Below are 20,658 nucleotides of genomic sequence, written 5' to 3' on the forward strand. Positions count from 1 at the left end.
GCAGCCTGCCTCGCTTGTGGGCGGTCCCTGGCGCGCCTATTGCACGAGGGATTCTGCTCTTCCTGCCTGCCGGGTGAGGAAGGCCCCTCCTCGGCAGGCAGGCAAATTTAGCCCGGGGATTGATTCCCCAGTGCATGGCCACGCCGTTCCCGGGTCGGCAAAGCCCAGGAACGGTGGCCATTTTGGGTTTTTCTGCCGCTCCCGTTTCAGAGCTGCCTGGGTCTAGAGAGCTGGATTTTTGTGAGTTTCCCCCGATTTGAGCCCCGTGGCCCCCGCAGGATGAGGTCCCTGCCCCCCCGGGAAATCCAGGGCCCGTTTTTCCTCGGAATTTGTCCTCCTGCATAAATCTTATTTGGCTAGCTTGCAGGAGGAGGAGGGTTGTGTCAGTCCCGTCCCCCCCCCCCCCCCCCCCCCCCGGCAAAAATTTCGTGCCCCATGCCGTTACCTGCTGGCCCGGCTGCGGAGCCTTCGGGGTCTGTGCGGGTGGTTCCGGGGGTGGCCCCTATCCCTGACCCTCCGGTGGCCCCAGTTGTTCCTGATCCCACTTCAGATTCCCCCTGGAGAGGGACGATCCCAGGGTTCTCCGCAAGTTTCAGCGGGAGGAGTTGGAGCCCTTCATCCCCTTTGTCCTCCAGGAATTGGGGCTGGAGGGGCCCCCTGCGGATACCCTTACGGCCTCCTTGCCTAAGAATATGGACCCGGTCCTGGCGGGACTCAGGGCTCCGGCAAGCGCTTTTCCTTTTCATCCTATGCACAAGTTGCTGCTCTAGCGTGAATGGGAGGCTCCCGAAGCGGGACTCCGGGTGGGGCGGGCTATGGATAAGCTCTACCCTCTCCTGGAGGAATGCTTAGATATGTTGAAAATTCCCACTGTGGACTCCTCTGTTTCTGTGGTCACCAAGCACACCACTATCCCTGTGGTGGGGTCGATGGCCCTGAAGGACAGACAGGACCGCAAGCTCGAGGCCCATATGAAGCGTATTTTTTAAGTCCTGGCTCTGGGGGTCCGAGCAACTATCTGCAGCAGTCTCATGCAGCGGGCAGGTCTCAGGTGGGTTCAACAATTACTCGGCACCCAGGACCTCACGCCTGCAGAGGCGGAGCAGGCTGAACGTCTGGAAGCCGTCATCGCATATGGGGCTGATGCGCTCTACGATGTCCTGCACATCCAGGCGAAGGCGATGGCCTCGGCGGTATCCACTCATCGGCTCCTCTGGCTGCGCAATTAGTCGGCCGACCCGTCCTCCAAGGCCCGGCTAGGCACTTTGCCTTTCAAAGGTAAGTTGCTTTTTGGAGAGGACCTTGAGAAGCTTATTGACTCCTTGGGGGAAAATAAGGTTCATAAGCTCCCTGAGGACCGTCCGAAACAATCTCGTTCCTTTACCCCCTCCCGTCCTCGCTTCCGGGGACAGAGGAGGTATACGCCCTGCGGATGAGGTGGCTCTTCTAGGGGTTATTCTTCTCGGTCTCAGTCTTGGTCTCAGCCCTTTCGTGGGCATCGTTCCTTTCGTGAGGGCCAGTCCCAGCGCCCCTCCCCAAAGCCTGCCACACAATGAAGTTCAGTTGACCCACTCCTCTGTTCCTTTTCTGGGCGGTCGCCTCTCCCTGTTCTTCGAGGAATGGGTCAAGATCATGTCTGACCAGTGGGTCCTCGACTGTTACGCTTTCGAACTTGTTCGCAACCTACTGGATCTCTTCGTATTCTCCCCATGTGGTCGTCTCAAGCAGGAAGCGGTAGAACAAACCCTCATCAGGCTACTGGATCTGGGCGCAGTGGTCCCGGTCCCGAAAGCGGAGCACAGCGCAGGCCAGTATTCTATTTACTTCGTGGTTCCCAAGAAGGACGGGGCGTTTTGGCCGATCTTAGACCTCAAGAGGGTCAACTGGGCTCTCAAGGTCCCACATTTTCATATGGAAACCTTGCGAGCTGTCATCACGGCGGTTCGCCCTGGAGAGTTTCTCGCCTCACTCGATTTGACAGAGGTGTACTTCCATATTCCAATTCACCGCGATTATCAAAATTATCTTCGCTTCCATATCCTCAACCAGGATTTCCAGTTTCACGCCCTACCTTTCGGCTTCGCGACTGCACCACGCACCTTCACCAAGGTCGTGGTGGTGGCGGCAGCCCTTCGCCGGGAAGGAATCCTAGTCCACCCCTATCTGGACGACTGGCTTGTTCGGGCCAAGTCGGAGGCTCTTTGCAGACAGGCGGTGGATCGGGTATTAGCTCTCCTGGCATCTCTCGGTTGGATAGTGAATTTCTCCAAGAGCAAGCTTCAGCCCTCCCAGGTGCTAGAGTTCCTGGGAGTCCACTTCGACACTCGCATAGGCAAAGTATTTCTGCCTCTTGCGCGGGCCCTCAAGTTGATTGACCAGATTCAGAATCTGCTCTCACTTCCTCTTCCAACGGCCTTGGGACTACCTGCAGGTCCTAGGGACCATGGTTTCCACCAGAGACCTCGTTCCCTGGGCTTTTGCTCATATGCGACCGTTACAGAAAACTTTTACTATCCCGTTGGCAGCCGGTGTCGGAACAGTTTCACATAGTCCTCCCTCTTTTGGACTCTACTGTCGCCGCCTTGCAGTGGTGGCTTTCACTTCCTCATCTTCTCCGGGGAATGCCCCTTCAAGCTCCACAATGGACGATAGTAACCATGGACGCCAGTCTCTCGGGCTGGAGTGCGGTCTGCCTGTCCCAGTCCACTCAGGGGATCTGGTTGCTGGTCCAGACTCGCTGGCACATCAATTGCCTGGAGGCCCGGGCGGTGTGTTTGGCTCTGCAGGAGTTTCTGCCCCTGATACGCAGCAAAGCGGTGAGGGTTCTCTCCGACAACTCCACCACCATGGCTTACATCAACCGTCAGGGGGTCACTCGTAGTCGCCTGGTGGCCCTAGAAGCCAGCCGGCTCTTCGTCTGGGCGGAACGGCATCTGGAGTGCCTGGCGGCCTCCCACATTGCGGGCAAAGAGAACGTTCAGGCCGACTTTCTCAGTCATCAAGCGCTCGATCCGGGAGCATGGGAACTCTCGGAAGAAGCAATGGATCTGATCGTCGACAGGTGGGGTCCTCCTCACCTGGACCTCATGGCGACCTTGCGCAATGCCAAGGCCAATCGGTTCTTCAGCCAATGGAGGGAGCACGGCTCGGAGGGCACTGATGCTCTGGCTCTCCCGTGGCCGGACGTCCTTCTGTACGTGTTCCCCCCGTGGCCTCTGGTGGGAAAAGTTCTCAGGAGAACAGAACTCCACCGAGGGCCCGTGGTTCTGGTAGCACCCGAATGGCCTCGCAGACCATGGTTCGCGGATCTCGTCAACCTGGCGACGGACGGACCCCTCCGGCTAGGCCATCTTCCTCGTCTACTTCAGCAGGAGCCCGTGTTTTTCAACCAAGCCGATCACTTTTGTCTAGCGGCCTGGCTTTTGAACAGCGACGCCTGAGGCGTAAAGGTTATAAGGAGGAGGTCATCTCCACTTTGCTACGAGCCTGGAAGCAGTTAACTTCACCCAGCTTACTTGCGTGTTTGGAAGGTCTTTGAGACGGTTTGTGAGGAGTCAGGTGTCTCAGCGCGCTCCACCCTGGTCTCGTTGGTTCTTTCTTTTCTTCAGAAGGGTCTCTCCAAGGGCCTTTCCTTCAGTTCCCTGCGCGTGCAAGTTTCTGCTCTCGGCTCTCTCCTGGGTCGGGTCAAGGGTCATCCCCTAGTGGGCCACCCGGACGTGGTTCTGTTCCTGAAGGGAGTCAAACACCTGCTTCCGCCTGTTCGCATTACTTGCCCGTTGTGGAGTCTTAATCTGGTCCTTCGGGCCCTCTGTGCTGCCCCGTTCGAACCTCTCCGTCGGGCTACGGTAAAGGACCTCACGCTCAAGACGGTTTTCCTTGTGTCTTATCTCCTCCGCTCGGCGGGTTTCCAAGATCCAAGCATTGTCCTGTCGGGAACCTGTTTTGCGTTTCTCCGATTCAGGTGTTTCCCTCAAGACTGTGCCTTCCTTCTTGCCGAAGGTTGTCTCTACCTTCCATGTCAACCAGTCTGTAGAGCTTCCAGCGTTCTCTCCAGAGGAGATTGCAGGTACCGCTGGAGGCAGTCTTGTAAACTGGATGTCAAACAAGTTCTACTCTGGTATCTCCAGGTCACCAATGACTTTCGGGTCTCGGACCATCTTTTTGTCCTCTGAAGTGGTCCCAATCGGGGTAAACTGGCTTCTAAGACCACTATTGCACGGTGGTTGAAGGAGGTGATCTCAGCCTATCTTTGCCAAGGTCAGGCAGTCCTGGAGGGCCTAAAGGCTCATTCGCTACGTTCTCAAGCTACTTCCTGGGCGGAGAGTCAATCGATTTCTCTGCAGGAGATTTGCAGGGCCGCCACCTGGACGTCTCTGCATACATTTGCTCGCCACTACCGTCTGGATGTGCAAGCACTAGTTTTTGGTTCATTTGGGCGGCAAGTGCTTCGAGCGGGACTGTCTCGGTCCCACCCGGGATAGGGAAGCTTTGGTACATCCCATGGTCTGGACTGATCCGGGTACGTACAGGGAAAGGAAAATTAGTTCTTACCTGTTAATTTTCGTTCCTGTAGTACCACGGATCAGTCCAGACGCCCTTCCCTGTTTGTCTTTCTCTGACTGTCCACTTGAAGCTTATTATTGCAGATTCGCAGAATTCGATACTGAGCGATTACACTGGAAGCCTTGGTTGTTCAAGTACCAAGTATATGCAAGAGCGGTTAGTCCTACATGTGTTTTATATTGTTCTACAGTTGCTCAATTGAGCTTTATAGTTTCTTGATCATATTCTTGGTTTGTTGTTTTCTGCTTTGACAATGGTTATACTGAAGGGCTGCAGGGTAGGCTCTGTCCTCATATAGGATACCATTTCAGTTTTGGTCTGTCCTCATCTGCTGGAAAGGAGGCTCAACCAATGGTCTGGACTGATCCGTCATACTACAGGAACGAAAATTAACAGGTAAGAACCAATTTTCCTGTAAGAATTAAATTTCCCTGTATGTACCCGGATCAGTCCGCGGATGGGTTACCACTACATGAGTTCTGCCCAGCATGCTTTCGCAGCAGAGGGCTTCCAGTTGTCCTCTGTTGCCTGGGGGTTTGTGTGTGTATGTGCGTGCGTGCTTGTGCCTTCCAGGCGGTTACAACAGGTTGTGTTCCGCAGCCGCAGGACTGACCTAGGACTGCACTCCTGGTCAGATCCTGAGGTGAGTGGACATCGTGAGAGTGGCTAGAGCATCCTCTCCTTTCTCAGCATGTTCTTGTGGAACAGTCCCTGAGGCTCTGTCCCTGGGAAATGTTTCTCTTATCCGGGTCCCCGATCCTCTGCATCGGTGTGTCTCCTTGGAGGCCAGGGCCGGGGAGCAGCTGAGGTGGTCGTTGGACTGTCTTCAGCTGGGACCCCTCTGGGAATTGCAATGGCAAACTCCCTTATCTGGGGCTGTTGGCCTGTGGTGGGTTAGTCGCTTCGGCACTTCAGCGGACTGTTATTGTGCATCTCCTCTTCTTCAGGGAGTCGCTCAGTCTTTCAGGATCAGGAGGCTCCAATCCCGTGGCTTTCCTGTCCTGCTTGAAAGGGGAGATTCCTCTGGATTCTGGGGCAGCCCTTTCAGGGTCCCCTCTGGATGTCCCACTGTGCACCCCTTCAAGGAGTATCCTTGTTTCCGTTCCCGGACGAGGGATGTCACTACTCTGATGGGCACCAGCCCCAAGAATAGTCAAGTGTAGCACTCTCCCTTGTACGCTTGAGGCACGGCAGGTCTATCCAGTGTTGCCCCTGGTGACCCTCCAGATTTCCCTTGGTTTGGGAGTTACCTTGGCCTTTACTGGACTCTGGACTTCCTCAAGGATCCCTAGCATCAGTCATCCTTGCCTGGGGGTCCCTCCTCTGTGAGGAGTGTTTGTCATCAGCTAGGTAATCGTGCCTTTCCCCTTTTGCCATGTCCTTGGCAAAAAACAATTAAAAAAACATTTAAGAATTTTTTAAGTTTTGGGACACGTAGGTGTGTTTTAATAAAATTTATAAAAAAAGCTTTTTCAAAAATATTTTAAAAGATTTCTTAATTAAAGACAATAAGATTGCATTTGTGTGGGTTGTTTGATTAATGATATATGGGTTACCCCCACAGTTTGTGGATAGATAGTGGTAGGTTGTAAGGTTATGTCCTTGGCTGAAGCAATTAAGGGCCCAGTCCCAACATGAAGTGCCTTGACCTTTGCCAGTGGTAGCGTGCATGCTGTTCTTTCCCCTTATTTTAGGATCGCCCTGTCTGCGGACAGCAATGGACAATGCAGCATTGTCCATTGCTGGGCCACGTGTTCCCATAGGAGGGGAAGTATATACCCTCATGGCTGGGGTAGTGATATCGCAGCTGGATAGTTTGGTAATCTATTCTGAGATCACCCTGGACCTGCCCTGATGCCCTTTGGGCTTCCAGGCTGGTGGTAACATCAGGTTCTGCCGGAGTGTGCGCATGCGGCTTCCTGTCTCCTGGTGGAGCTTTCGGGGCTTCTCCTCAGGGGCAGTTGCTCTCGGTTTCTGCTGTTTCAAGAAGACTGAGGGTGCCATCTCAGTGGAATATTCCCTGCTATCTTCGTCAGTGAGGAGTTTGCTTGGGGTTGATGCACAACAGGGCGAATTGTGCTTGCCCTGGTGGTTCGCTGGTCTGCCTCCTTGTATTCTTCGTTCCTCCTGCTTTCCAATTGGTTTGTCAGGGTGAGTGGAGAAGAAACTAAGGTGCCTGTGGTATCTCGCCGTATACCTGCAGGGAGAGCTACTGCCTTAGTTTCTCTCGTTCTCTGGGTTGCCCAAAGGGCCTGCCTGTTATTCTGTGACAGGATAGCTGAACCGGTTCTAGCAGGTATTCCTGAGTGAGCTTCAGGCCTATTTTATCTCCCTTTTAGGAGCTTTGGGCTACAGGTCTGTTTCAGGGATTGTTCTCATTCCCTGAAACCCTTGATGCTGTCCTGTGTAGCCAATTAAGTCTGATGCTTTGGCTTGCAATGTCTGTCCCAGGTCCTGCCGTGTGGTGCTTCTTGTTCTTCCAAGCGTGGCATGGGTTTCTTTTGCCCATTCGGCTTTCTAGCCATACCTGGGCACTCTTCTCCATATGCTGTAGGTGGTCGACAGTGTCTCTTTCTGGAGGTCTCTCTGATCTAGTTTATTTTTCGGTTCTTTTTTCACACTGAAGGAAACTTTTTTGGCCTAGAGTCTCTCATTTAAATCTCTGGGTCCTTCCTATATCCAGGAGGATCTAGAGCCACTGGTTTTGTCAGAAACCCTGCTTTTACTGTTTCCGTGATGCACAGTTGCTTCTGCTTGCACTCGCATCACTCCCTTGCCTCAGGCATCCTTGCTATGCATGAGGATTTTTGTCTGTCTTTTTCTTGGTAGAACCAAACTCTTCTCCAGCTTGCACTCCTGGTGAGTCAGCTGCCTTGCAGGCAAAGGAGAGAGGTAGTGCTCTAGCACCGTACGGTTTACCGCCTTGTCCTGTTCGAACAGCCTGGAGCTATGTATTCACCCATGTGTGAGGACTACCATACTGCTTGTCCTAGGAGAAAGCAAGAGTTTATTTGTAACAGATGTTCTCCTAGGGCAGCAGAATGTTGGTCCTCAGGAAACCCTCCCGCCTCCCCTGGGAGTTTGTTTCTCCATGAATTAGCTATATCATGGACTTGAGGGACTCTGTCTAGGGGGCAGGGTTATCACTATAGCCCCCTAGGTTATCACTTCCGGCATGCTGAAAGCTCTAGAATCTTTGAGATCAAAGTTCTCTGTTGGGCTCCATCCAATGTCACCCCTGTGTGAGGACTAACATCCTGCTGTCATAGGATAACACCTGTTACAGGTAAACAGCTCTGCTTTTTCTCTTGGCAGTGGTTTTCTAGGCTTGAGGCCTATTCCAACTTTAGACACGTGTTCCACATTTGCTACTCATGCTGCCAATCTGGGCTGAAGATTTTGCTTCCTAGGTCACCACACTTGGCTATAGTAACACATAGTATTGAATATGGCTTAGCAATCGCCAGTTCGACAACATGCCTGGGATTTCGTGATCGTGGGATCTATCTCAAAATGAAATCACTCCAAATTCCCTGATATTTTTTTTCCCCTTATCTTTCTTGGTTCAACATTATAAAATTTGTTTTTCAGAACAGGAAGTAATTTTTTACATATAGGACGATTCACTAGAACTTGTCTTAATTATTAAAATTTCAGCCCGAATTTTAAAAGCATTGCGTGCGGTAAAATCGGGGGTTATGCACATGACCGGGCCTTGGGCATACTGCGCACATTTTAGAGCAGGCCCAGCCATGCGTGTAACCCCTGATACGCATAGAAGTGCCGGGCCTGTTAAAAGGGGAGGGGTAGGCCAGGAAAGCACCATTAGACACTATCCCAGGGAAGCAGTAAGTATTAAAAAAGAAAAAAAAATGTAAAAATTGGGGATAAGTTTATTTTAGGGGTTGGGGAAGAGGGAGGAAGGTTAGGGAAGTTCCCTCCCAGTCCACTCCCTTATAGGATCGGACTGGGAGGGAACTGGGCAAAGACCCAATTGCATCACCGCTATATTCTTGAAACCCCACCCCCGCGCGGAGGAGGCCACCTTCCTGCACATGCGTGCGTGGACTTTTAAATCTGGTGCGCATGTGTGCGCGGGATTCACATTTTATAGCATGCGTGTGTCAGCGCATGCATGTTATAAAATAGCCATGTCCGAGCACACGGGCCTTTTAAAGTCCACCCTTAAAATTTCAATTTTAGACCTTTTCCTATGTCATCTATTTTCTTTTTTTGTCCCTGCTCCTGAGTTTGGAATAGAAATAAAATTGCTCTTATCTCTAGTAATGGAATATTGTGAACCATTTTAATTCAAATAAAAAATGCAGTTATGAAGACTGAGGTGAAACAGGAAGAAGTGACTCCAGGATTCAGGGCTCCAGATAATCAGCAGCAGCAACAGAGTCGCAAGAGACCCTATGAGGAGAGAGGGCGGGGGTATTATGAGCACAGAGAGGAGAGGAGGTGGGTTAACTATCTAATGTCTAATTTTTGTTTGTAAGGAGAGATGGCATGCTTTCTCCTCTGTATATATTGCTTGCATTTCTTAGGCTACAAAATTGCATTTCACACTTTTCCTTGCAATAGCACTGCATCATCAATATTTATTTTATTTATTTATTTAAGGATTTATATACCGGAGGTTCCTGTATAATATACATATCACCCCGGTTTACAATGAACAGTAACAGTAATATTCAACTTCTAAAAAAAAAAAAAGTTGCATGTTGATAATCCATATTCATTTTGCACATTGCAAACAAATGAAATAATACTTCTAGTGAGCTATATGACACTGTATTAGGGATATGCATTTGTTTCATCTATCTCGGCAATATGCGCATAACTTGCCAACTTTATAGTACAAGTGAAAAAACAGCATGCATGTATTTTTAATAATTTATGCGCATACTTATCCATTTTCTTTGTGTGTGTACTATGAAGTAGGCAAGGTACATGTGTACTGCCGAAACTGATTAAACGAATGTGCATCCTCACAGTGTATTGTGTATATAACGCAGCGCTAAGCAGATAATACTTACTGACCACAATGAGACTGTATAAGAACCAAGATAATGTCTCCAGGAAGGATAATGGATTTTTTTTGGGTACATACTGATGTGGTAATATCTTGCAAAAAATACCACTCATTCAGTTTTTGTTCTTTCTGCAGAAATGTTACGATCTGTAAAAAGTGCCCCAGGGGAATCTTTTAGAATCTTCTTTGATACTGTTAGGATCAGAAATATATTTTCATTATTGTTATGCTAGACCAGACCAAATGTGTGGGTTTATGCTTTTCTATCAGCAAATAGACAGCGCACAATCTTTCTTTTTCAACTAGCCAGACCAGTCCAGATGCTTTGGTTATGCCCACCAACCAGCAAATGGAGACAGACTAACAGGCTTCCTGAGTCACCCTTTATAAGCCCGCAAGATTATTTCCTTTGCACAAGTCAGGCAGGTTTTTGATTGACTTAAATGGGACCCTCCTAGGGAGAAGGTCCTTGGCAAGCTGTACCGTCTCCTCTCCCAAGACAAGGGAAAACTTCCTTAAGCCGGATGTAGTCTTTTCCAGTGATAGTTGGTTGAATGAGGCTTTCTGGGATCCTCTGGAGTGCGTCCAAAAGTTGGGACAATCTCACTTTTGTTTCCCGCTGCGGGGACAGAAGCCCAGCAAGAACAGCGGCCATCTTAAGTCACTAGATTCTAATGTCCTGAGGAATTGCGCCATTAGACAAGCAGGGAAGCCGCTCTTATCAGGTGGGTCTAATGTTTTAGTCTGCCCAACTTAACCAAGCTGCTGGTTAGAGGACAGCAAACTGTTCAGGGGCCAGTTGGCAAAGATTTAAGGGGACTTGAAAGATCCCAGCTTACCGGAAGACAGGAATCCTTGTCCACCCATACCTGGACGAGTGGTTGATCCGCACAAAATCCTTTGAGGGGGAGCTAGGTGGCTTCCTGGAGAGTGATACAGTTGCAGGAGCTGGGTTGGATTGTCAGCCTGGCCAAGAGTGATCTGCAACCATCTCAACACCTAGTTTACCTGGGTGCTCAATTCGATACATCCTTCAAGCAGATATGTCTCCCGGAACACTGGTTTTGGACATTGCAAGATCAGGTCAGAAGGTTACAGACAGTTTGGGCTCAGTCAGTCTGGCTTTACCTTTGGACCCTGAGTTCATGGCTGCAGCATTGGACTTGGTTCCTTGGACGAGAGCCCACATTGCACCCATTATGGAGAACTTTTTTGTTGGAATCCCCAGAGTCAAGATTATTTGGTGAGGTTGCTTTTTCTGGTGGAAGTCACACACAGTCTTCAGTAGTGGCTGGATCAAGAGCATTTGATCAGGGGATGGATTTGATGCTTCCCATTTGGTCGGTAGTGACCATGGAAGTGGGCCTCTTTGGATGGGTAGCTCACTGTCAGGAGCTCATAGCGCAAGGCCAGTGATCTAGTGTGGAGGTGAAGTAACCCATCAACCATCTGTAGACTTGGGCGATTTGTCTGGCACTCCTAGAAATTTGTTCCCCATTTACTTGGAGGAATGGTGAGAATGTCAGACAATGCAGTGGCATTCCCAGTACGTATCCGGATCAGTCCAGACCATGGGTTGAGCCTCCTGTCCAGCAAATGGAGACAGACCAAAACTGAAAGGGTATCCTATATCAGGACAGAGCCTACCCTGCAGCCCTTCAGTATTTGTCTGTCTCCAGCAGATGCCAGGCAGCTCACCCTGCAGTTCCCTGTTAGCTTGCCCTTTCCCTTCAGGGTCCTTTCCTTCTTTTTTTCTTGGGGGGCAAGCTGAAGCAAGTATTATCTTGAGTTAATTCTCTGTTTAAAAAAAAAAAAGTTAAATTTGTGAATTTTATTTATTCTGTGTCAGGGAGACAGTACTGTCTCCCTTGCTCTTGGGGAGCCATGGGGGGCTTGCCCCTTGACTTGTTCAGCCTAGGCTCCCTCCCCGGTGACCTTTTTATTGTGGGGGCGATACTGGTGGTGCCAGTCACTCCCCCTGTACCTTCTGCCTTGCCCCGAGATGGCTATTCCTCGGGTGCTCTAACAGGGGTGATTTATTCCCCTGCTTGTTGAAAAAAAAAACAAAACAAAGATTAAAAAGCAGAAATTATTTACCTCTGCTGTCTTTCAAGGCCCCAGAGAGGCTGAGGAACTTATATAAATTTGTGTCTGACTCAGCATCGGGAGAGTGCAGGGTTCAATCTCCTGCATTCCCCCGGGAGGGTCCCAGCTCAGCTGGTTTTTTTTTCTTTGCTTCGCAATTGCTATTCCTGCCTCAATGCAGTGTTCTCACTTGTGCTTGGCCTGTGGAGAGCCGGCCTCCCGGCTGTCCCACAATGGTCTCTGTTTTGGCTGCCTGCTGGGTGGGAAGGGCCCCTCCTTGGCAGCGCTGAAGAATTCAGCCCGGGGACGTGCTCCCCAACACATGGCCAGGCCGTTCCCGACCCGGCAAACCACGGGAACAGCAGCCATCTTGGGTTTTTCTGACAATGTCAATACAGGACTTCAGGGGGCAGAGGAGCTGGATTCTTCAGTTCCTGTACGTACCCGGATCAGTCCAGACAGTGGGTTGAGCCTCCTTTCCAGCAGGTGGAGACAGACTAAAACTTGAAGGATGCCCTATATCAGGACAGAGCCTATCCTCTACCCCTTCAGTATTCGTCTGTCTCCAGCAGGTGCAGCATCTCCCCTTCGGTTCTCTGCTGTAGGCTAGTCAGCCTCTTCTTCTTTCTTTTTCGGCTCAAGCAAGTAGTTCTTTTGATTCCCGCTAGTTTTAGAAACAAAGGAAAAATTCTACGAAGGAAATTTTGCCTTCTTTTAGTGTTTTTGTGTGGGAGAAATCAGTCTCCCAGCTGTTGCCCGGCTCAGGGGGGCTTTGCCCCTTTTGCAGGAGGGGGTTCCCTGCATAGTCCTGAGTCCGTGGACGCTTCCAGGTGTGGGGACAGACTCTCTCCGGGCCTCGTTCCCCTTCTGGCTGCCGAGAGGGTTTTTTAACCCGCTGCTGCGCTCAGTAAAAAAAAAAAAAAAAAAGTTTCAAACTTTCAATAAGTTGCAGGTACTCACCTACTTCTAACTTGTTTGCAGCAGTTGACCAGCTTTTTTATTTGTTTCTGGTCAGAGTAGGGCTAGAACCGGCAGCCAGAGAAGCAGAAGGCAGCAGGTTTCCCGCCTGCTCTCTCCTGCTTTGCAGGCTGTCAGTCAAGCTTTTTCTTTCCAGCTTTTTTTTCTTCAGCCACGGCTTAGCTATGTCCCGGCTGGCAGCCTGCCTTTCTTTGTTTTAACAATTTTTATTGGGTTTTACAATAACAGTACAAATCACAACACCTGGAAGTGAGAGGAACTCTGATCTCACCCCAGAACAGTATCACCAATAAAAAAACCTCTACAGGATCCCCCCCCCACCCAAACCAACCCCCCACCCCCGCCACAGAAGCGAGTAAAACTGTAGGTACTACGAAATAGTCCCCCTCTCCGTAGGCAAGGCCATCCCTTACAGAAATAGAAAGAGAAATGAAAATTAATCATTGACAACAAGACTGCGAGCACGGGGGGTCAACGACTGCAGGTACGGCTGCCAGATCCTCAGAAATCGCCTGCGGCGCTGGGGTGTCATCCGAGCCTCCAGGCTCTCCATGGTCATCATGAAGTGCAGACTGTTCTGCCAAGACCAAAAGGAAGGGGACTCAGCAGACCGCCACGTCGAGAGAATAATCTTCTTTCCCACCAAACAGGCCTTGGAGAGAAGCAAACGCAAGCCAGGGTCCCGAATGTGAATCGGGGAGATGCAGCCAAAAAGTAGCCACAAGGGAGCAATAGGGAAAACAACATCCAGCAGATCCGCTAGATAATTTACCACTCGATGCCAAAATCGTCGAACCGGGCCGCAAGCCCAAAACATATGCGAAAGTGTACCCCTGTTATGACCACACTTAAGACAAGCCGCCGTAGGGGCTATAGCAAAATGCCTGGCCAACACAGGGGACACATATGCCCGGCATAAAAATTTAAATTGCATCTCCCGGTAATATTGATTCTTCGTGACCCTGGCTATGCGTCCAAAACTTCTTCTTAATATCGATTGAGTCACCATAAACTCCCCATCCTCATTCCAACGCGTCTCCAGTATCTGAATTTGATTTAGTGCTGACCTCCGCCGCAGACACTTATAATACATTGACAGTGAGGAGCAACGCGACGCTCAAAATGGAACACATTGTCCAAAATCAGGTAAGATGAGGGTAACCTTGCATCCGCTGGGAGGGCCCCGTATGTAATGACAAATTTGCATAAATGGGAAGGTGTGTGTCACCCCAAATCCATATTGGGACATAAAATCTGAATATGAGAAAAGCGTCCCCTCACGTGTTAACAAATGACCTAGTAGTGTGACCCCTCGGGCAAACCAAGACCTAAAAACCGAGGACTGTGTTCCCGGGCTAAAATCGGCATTCCCACCTATCGGCAGAAAATAAGCATTTAAAGCAGGAAGCTGCAACCTTCGAGCTAACTGTTTCCACGTCTGCCGCAGCGGGCCAATCATGGCTGTATGAGTCAAAAAAGAGGGCAGGGACGCCGAGTTAACTTGTAGCACGTACGAGGGGGCCCAAGGATACATCAAGGCTCAATCCGCTACCAGGGATGTGTGCATGGACTCATCTACCAACCAGTCTCTCACAATTCGCAAATTACTAGCTAGGTTATACTCAGCCAGGTCAGGCAGCCCAAGGCCCCCCCCTACCAGTCGCACCCTTTAACCAGGATAGGGGAACTCTTGCTCTCCCCCCTCCCCAGATAAATTTCCGGATCGCTCTCTCAACCACCTTTATGTCTCTGCGCTGAACCAATATTGGGAGATTCTGGAAAAGATAAAGCCATCTAGGCAACAGTATAATTTTAACCATATTTATCCGGCCACTAAGGGAAAGGGGAAGTTGACTCCAGCCCGTCACTTTGTCAATCGTTACCTGTATCTGAGAAGGGACATTAACCTGTTAAAGACGTTCTGGATCTACCGGTAGCTGCACCCCCAAGTATTGCAGCGACTCTCCCGCCCATCTCAGTGGAAACTCGTCTGGCCATGTATCTCTTAAATTGGGAGGATAGGCCAGCGCAGAAGACTTGGTGGCATTTAAACTAAAGCCCGAGAAAATTCCGAAGTCCCAAATCGTCTTCATTAAGACAGGAAGGGATCTCTGGGGATCTGTGATGAAAGCGAAAGCCACCGTTTTAAAGATGTGACTACCCATACGGACCCCCCTTATCTCTCGAGTGCTTTGAATGGCAAGGCGAAGAGGCTCGAGCTGAAGGATAAACAAGAGGGGCGATAAAGGGCAGCCCTGCCTGGTCCCCCTAGCTATCTCCAGCGGTTCCGACTGCGTGCCATTAGCGATAACGACCGCCTCAGGCCGCGTGTATAAGAGATGTAATGCTTGGAGGTAAAAACCCGAAAACCCCATCCTCTCCAGTACAGTAAAGAGATATTTCCATTCCACTCTATCAAACGCTTTCTCAGCGTCGAAGCTAATAGTGAGGTAAGAAATATCCATTTGGCGACACATGGTCATAGCAACCAACACCCGCCTAATGTTTGCCAGTGCATAGCGCTGTCTGACAAACCCAACCTGATGGTCTCCAACTAAGAAGGGGAGGAGGACAGCCAATCTTTCTGCCAAACCTTTTGCTAATATTTTGACATCTATATTCAGTAAGGAGATGGGCCTATAGGACTCAGGAAGAAGGGGATCCTTCCCCTCTTTAGGAATAAGCGTGATGTGAGCCCGATTCTCATAAGCAGGGAAAGATCCCTGGCGGATGAGATCCATAAATCCCTCTGCCAATGGACCCGCTATTTGCTCCTTTAAAAGTTTAAAAAATTCCGCTGTGTAACCATCTGGGCCTGGAGCCTTCAGGGGACGTAGGCGGCCAATAACCAACCCCTCCTCCTCCTCCGTTATGGGGCCATTTAAACTCTGCCGCTGCTCCTCTGTCAAGCACGGGAGCGACACCTTGGAGCAAAAATTATCCCAAACCTCCTCACTACCCCTGTAGATGTGTATAAATCAGCATAATAATTACGAAAGATTTGTAGGATAGAGGGAGAGTCCTTCACAGTCCTACCCGAGGGCATACGCAATGCAGGGATGTGGCTGCGACCCCGAGTCGACCGGAGAAGGTTAGCCATCATGCGGCCTGTTTTGTTGGAATATTGAAACAATTGGAACTTATAGTAGAGAATCCCTTTTTTAGCACGCTGATGAAGAAGAGAATTTAATGGTCCCGATTACGGGGTGTCCCTGCCCTATTAAAGGCTGCTCGAGCAGTAGTCAACTGCCTGGTTAACTGCAAGATCCTTTTGTTAAGCATTTTACTTCTATGGGCCATATACGAAATAATCTCCCCTCGCAGAACTGCCTTCGCCGCTGACCAAAGCAAGATCGGTTGCGAATTGTGAGATTGGTTACAGGCCAGATAATCCGCCCACTTTGCCCTGACATGCTCCTGAAAATGGCTGTCATTGGCCAAAAAATACGGGTAACGCCACAGTCTTGTTTCCGGTTGCCTGCCTCTAAACTGAAAATCCACCCATATGGGTGCATGGTCTGAAATCACAATATTATCGATTTCCGCACCCTGCACCTGCCCAAAGGCGTGACCACTGATTAGGAAAAAATCCAATCTGGATTGCGAGTCGTGCACCCGTGAGACATGGGTAAAGTCGCATTCCAGCGGATGCAAAGTTCTCCACACGTCTAGTAAATGCAGTGTATCTTCCAACATTACAGGACCCCTCCCCATTCCATGCTCCCTCTGTCTCGCAGGTCGAGCATCCAACTCTCTCCATCTTTAACTGTATTGAAATCTCCGCCCACTACAAGTATGTCAGTCAAATGTGGTAGCAAATATGAGTATAAACATCTGAAAAAATGGGGGTTATAGGTATTAGGGGCATATACATTACAAAGCACTATAGTTTGCCCATACAATTCAGCAATGAGAATAATATATCGCCCTTGAGGGTCTGCGATTTCCTTCAATATCTGCAAAGGTAAGTTTTTATGTATTAAAATAGCAACCCCTGCTGATCTAGAGGAACCCCCTGCCCCTCTAATCTCTCCTACCCAGTCCCGCTTCAAGTACCTAAGTTCCGTTACCGCAAGATGTGTCTCCTGTAGAAATGCCACCGACGCCTGCTTACGTTTCAGTAAAGTGAGAACTTTAGAACGCTTAACCGGGGAGTGTAATCCACAGACATTCCATGATATCACCCGTGTAAGATTAAGCATACCAGAAAGACCAACATCCACAGGAATGCCTCATATCCCACCTCAAAGGGGTAGGGACCCTCCCAGCCAAGGCCCCCACCTTCCAACATCCATACACCCCCATTTCAAAGGAAACACTCATTCCATAGTACCAGCCAGACAATCATTCATCCTCGCTTCTACAACTTGCCCCCCTTGGCCCACCCAATAGGGTTTCCCTCCAGTCCCCCTCATTATCATCAGCCCCCGGACCCCCTAAGCGGAGGTAAGGATCACGCTTACTGATGCTTCCGGGCACCGCCCCAGCCATATATACAGGGTCCACATTGCACTCTCCCCCCTCCTCGCCGTCCCTCTCTGGTCTAAGCCCCATCCCCTAAAAAGCAACTGCAACAGGTGACTTCCACACTCCATTAAGTCCAGACCAAATTGAGAACATATGAGTACGAGTTCTGAGAGATGCAGTCCTCCGGCAAAAAAGACACCCTTCATCGTCTAGCAGGAGCATAGCCAGTCCTCTCCGTGCGAGCATCTAATTCTTATGTCCGAGCTGGAGGGGCGTAATCGGCCAGACTCTAAGGCCTATTGCAGCGGAAGTGCATAGTTCATAGCTCCTCAGATATGAAAAGAAATAGATGGTATAATAAAAACTAGTGCTCAGAGGCTTTCAAGTCCATCTGTAAAGCTGAGGTGTCCGGTATCCCAATAATGTGTGGACAGAAAAAAACCAAATGAACATCGGAACCAGGCAACCAGCCTTTGAACTGCAGAACCTCGTCCACACGCAGCAAAACCTGCAATGGGATTGTACTTGTCATAGTCGCTGGACTCTCATCTGCTTCTTGAGAAGAAAAAACAAACTCTTGCAGGAGCCATCACTATCTTCCCCTGAGATACAATCATCAGGTATCCAGGGTATCCACAAAGGCCTTAGCCTTCTCCACTGTATCAAAGTAATGCACCCGCGAGTCATGCCAAACCCGTAAACGCGCTGGAAATAACAACGCAAACTTTATGCCTTTGGTGTGAAGCGTGGAGCATATCTGTGAAAAGCGACGTCTGCTCGCTGACACTGCTGCCGAGAAATCCTGGAACACCCGGATAGTGTGAGCCTGATATTTCAAATCTGCTTTCTGCCGCGATGCTCTCCACAGCTCCGCCTTATGCGCTGAATTTAAAATTTTTGCAATCACCAGTCTTGGCCTATCCAGATTCTGCTGTTTTGTTCCCAGCCGGTGAGCACGCTCCACAACCAGTTTCCCCTTAAGGTGTGGCAGGGCCAGCGCCTCTGGGAGCCAGGTCTCAAGCACAGTGCGCAGGGAGCCCTCCTCCAGGCTCTCAGGGAATCCTAGAAAGCGCAGATTATCCCTGCGCGCTCTATTTTCTAGATCCTCCACCTTGTCTGCCAAGGCCTGAAGTGTGGATGCCTGCTCCGCCATCTTGGCCATGCGGTCAGTGCCTGCATCTTCCAGAGCAGAGATACGAGTCTCAGCTGCTTCCAGCCACTGTGGCAGAGCTGCCAGGGTGTCCCTCACCTCCCCCAACTGATCGGTCAGTCCAGCCCAACGCTCGTCCAAGGCCTCCCGAATCGCTAGCTTTATGTCATCTATGGTAAGAGGAAGCGGGGGGAGGGGGACTCACCCGTCGATACGGCAGCCATTTTCTCGTCGGCCACCCTGGCCTTTTCTTTCTCTTTTTTTGCCTTCAACGATGCCATTCGACCCACGGTTTTTGCAAAAAGCAAATCGCTGGATCGAGCCCCTCTCCCTGACTCCTAAACTGTCCAATTTGGTGGTGTTCACGCGGTTTGGGGTCGCGTTATCGCTGAGACTGGCCCGGAGCTGAGCCGAAGCACGTCTGCTCAGCTAGTGCATCACGTGATCCCTCCAGCCTGCCTTTCTTGTGGGCTGCCCTCTTCGCTTGCCTGCCGGGTGGGGAAGGTCCCTCCTCGGCAGGACAAGCAAATTTAGCCCGGGGCTCCACTCCTCCCGGCATGGCCAGGCCTTTCCCGGGTCGGCAGAGCCCGGGAACAGCCGCCATCTTGGAGTTTTCATCGGGGCCGATTTCGGTGCTCCCTGGGGCTGGGGGGCCAGTTTTTTTTTTTTATTTAACCCCCGATTTGGCCCCCGCGGGTGCCCAGGAGGGGGTCCTGACCTTCCCTCGCGCCGCCCCCCCCCCCCCCGCCAAATCCAGGGTCCCTTTTTCAGCGGATTTCGTCCTCATGCACAAATCTTATCTAGCTAGCCTGCATGAGCTGGACGAAAGCCCCCCCCCCTTTGCCCTCCCCCGCCAAAAATCCCTCGTTCAAAGCCGTTGACCACTGGACCGGCCGCGGAGCCCCAGGGACCAGTGCGGGTGGTCCCGGGGGTTCCCCCCCGGTGTCTCCCGTGTCCTCAGACCCCGCTGCTTCCTCGGATTCGGCAGATGCCCCCCCCCCCCCCTAGAGGGGGATGATCCTAGAGCCCTCTGTCTTTTTCGTAAGGAGGAATTAGAGCCCCTCCTCCCTTTTGTTTTGCAGGAGCTGGGTCTGGAGAGTCCCTCCGTGGATAATCTCATGGCCTCGCTCCCTAAGGATATGAACCCGGTTCTGGGAGGGCTCCGGGCTCCGGCCTCGGCCTTTCCCTTCCACCCCATGCTTAAGCTCCTTATCCTGCAGGAATGGGAGGCTCCTGAGGGTGCGCTTCGGGTGGGGCGTGCGATGGATAAGCTCTATCCCCTCCCGGAGGAGGGCTTGGAGCTGTTGCGATATCCATCGGTGGATTTTTAATGTTTCTGCAGTGGCCAAGCACACCACCATTCCAGTGGAAGGTTCCACAGCCTTGAAGGATTCACAAGATCGTAAGCTGGAGGCTCACCTGAAGCGCATCTTCGTTCTGGCCCTCGGGGTCCGGGCGTCTTGCTGTAGCAGTCTCATGATGCGAGCGGGCCTCCAGTGGGTCCAACAGTTACTCTACGCCCGGAAGATTCCACCAGGTGAGGCATAACAAGCCGAACGTCTGGAGGCAGTAACCGCTTACGTATCGGATGCCCTCTATGATCTGGTCCGTGTCCAGGCGAATGTTTCGGCAGTGGCGGTCCGGAGGCTCCTTTGGCTACGCCACTGGTCGGCTGATCAGTCCTCGAAGACCCGGTTGGGCACGCTGCCCTTCAAAGGTAAGATGCTCTTTGGTGAGGATCTCGAGAAGCTTATGGACTCCTTGGCTGACAACAAGGTCCATAAGCTTCCACAGGACCGCGGCCTCTCTCTTCAGGGGCCAGCGTCGCTTCGCTCCTCGGGGGCAGGGCGGTTCTGCGAGGGGGGTCTTCTCGTGCGCAGTCCTGGTCGCAGTCCTTTCGTGGCAGACGGCCTTTTCCCTGTCTGTACCAGGATCAGTCCAGACGGTGGGTTATGTCCCCCATCCAGCAGATGGAGTCAGAACAGACTTCGAGGGGCGTTACCATAATAACCAGTACACCCTCTGCTGGAGCTCAGTATCTTTCTGACTCCAGCAGATGAGAGTTGGGGAACCAGCGGCTTCCCCAGGGTGGCAGGGCTTTAAATTTTTCTTCTTTCTTTCTGCTTCCTGTCACTCACATTTTGGATCAAGTTTTAGAGTTTTAAATTGTGAGGGCCATCCCGTGCGTGCCACCGCTAAACCTGCCACGCAATGAAGTTCAGCCGACCCATTTCTCAGTTCCTTACCTCGGAGGACGCCTCTCCCTGTTCTTCTAGGAATGGGTGAAGTTCACGTCGGATCAGTGGGTCCTCGACATTATCAGAGACGGGTACGCTTTCGACCTCGTCAGGGAACTTCCAGATCTTTCTTTTCTCGC

The 20,658-nt window shown here is 51.0% G+C and overlaps 1 protein-coding gene across 1 annotated transcript in view; it reads left to right on the plus strand.

The window, feature by feature from the left end:
• Positions 1-20,658, plus strand: part of HNRNPUL1 (heterogeneous nuclear ribonucleoprotein U like 1) — a 173,085-nt gene that overhangs the window by 23,654 nt on the left and 128,773 nt on the right. The window contains exon 3 of the mRNA XM_029571581.1: positions 8,892-9,027. Within this exon, the coding sequence (XP_029427441.1) occupies positions 8,892-9,027 (136 nt within the window). The remainder of the gene's footprint in view (positions 1-8,891; positions 9,028-20,658) is intronic.

The sequence above is a fragment of the Rhinatrema bivittatum genome, chromosome 11 (assembly GCF_901001135.1).
Source record: "Rhinatrema bivittatum chromosome 11, aRhiBiv1.1, whole genome shotgun sequence".
Lineage (NCBI taxonomy): Eukaryota > Metazoa > Chordata > Amphibia > Gymnophiona > Rhinatrematidae > Rhinatrema > Rhinatrema bivittatum.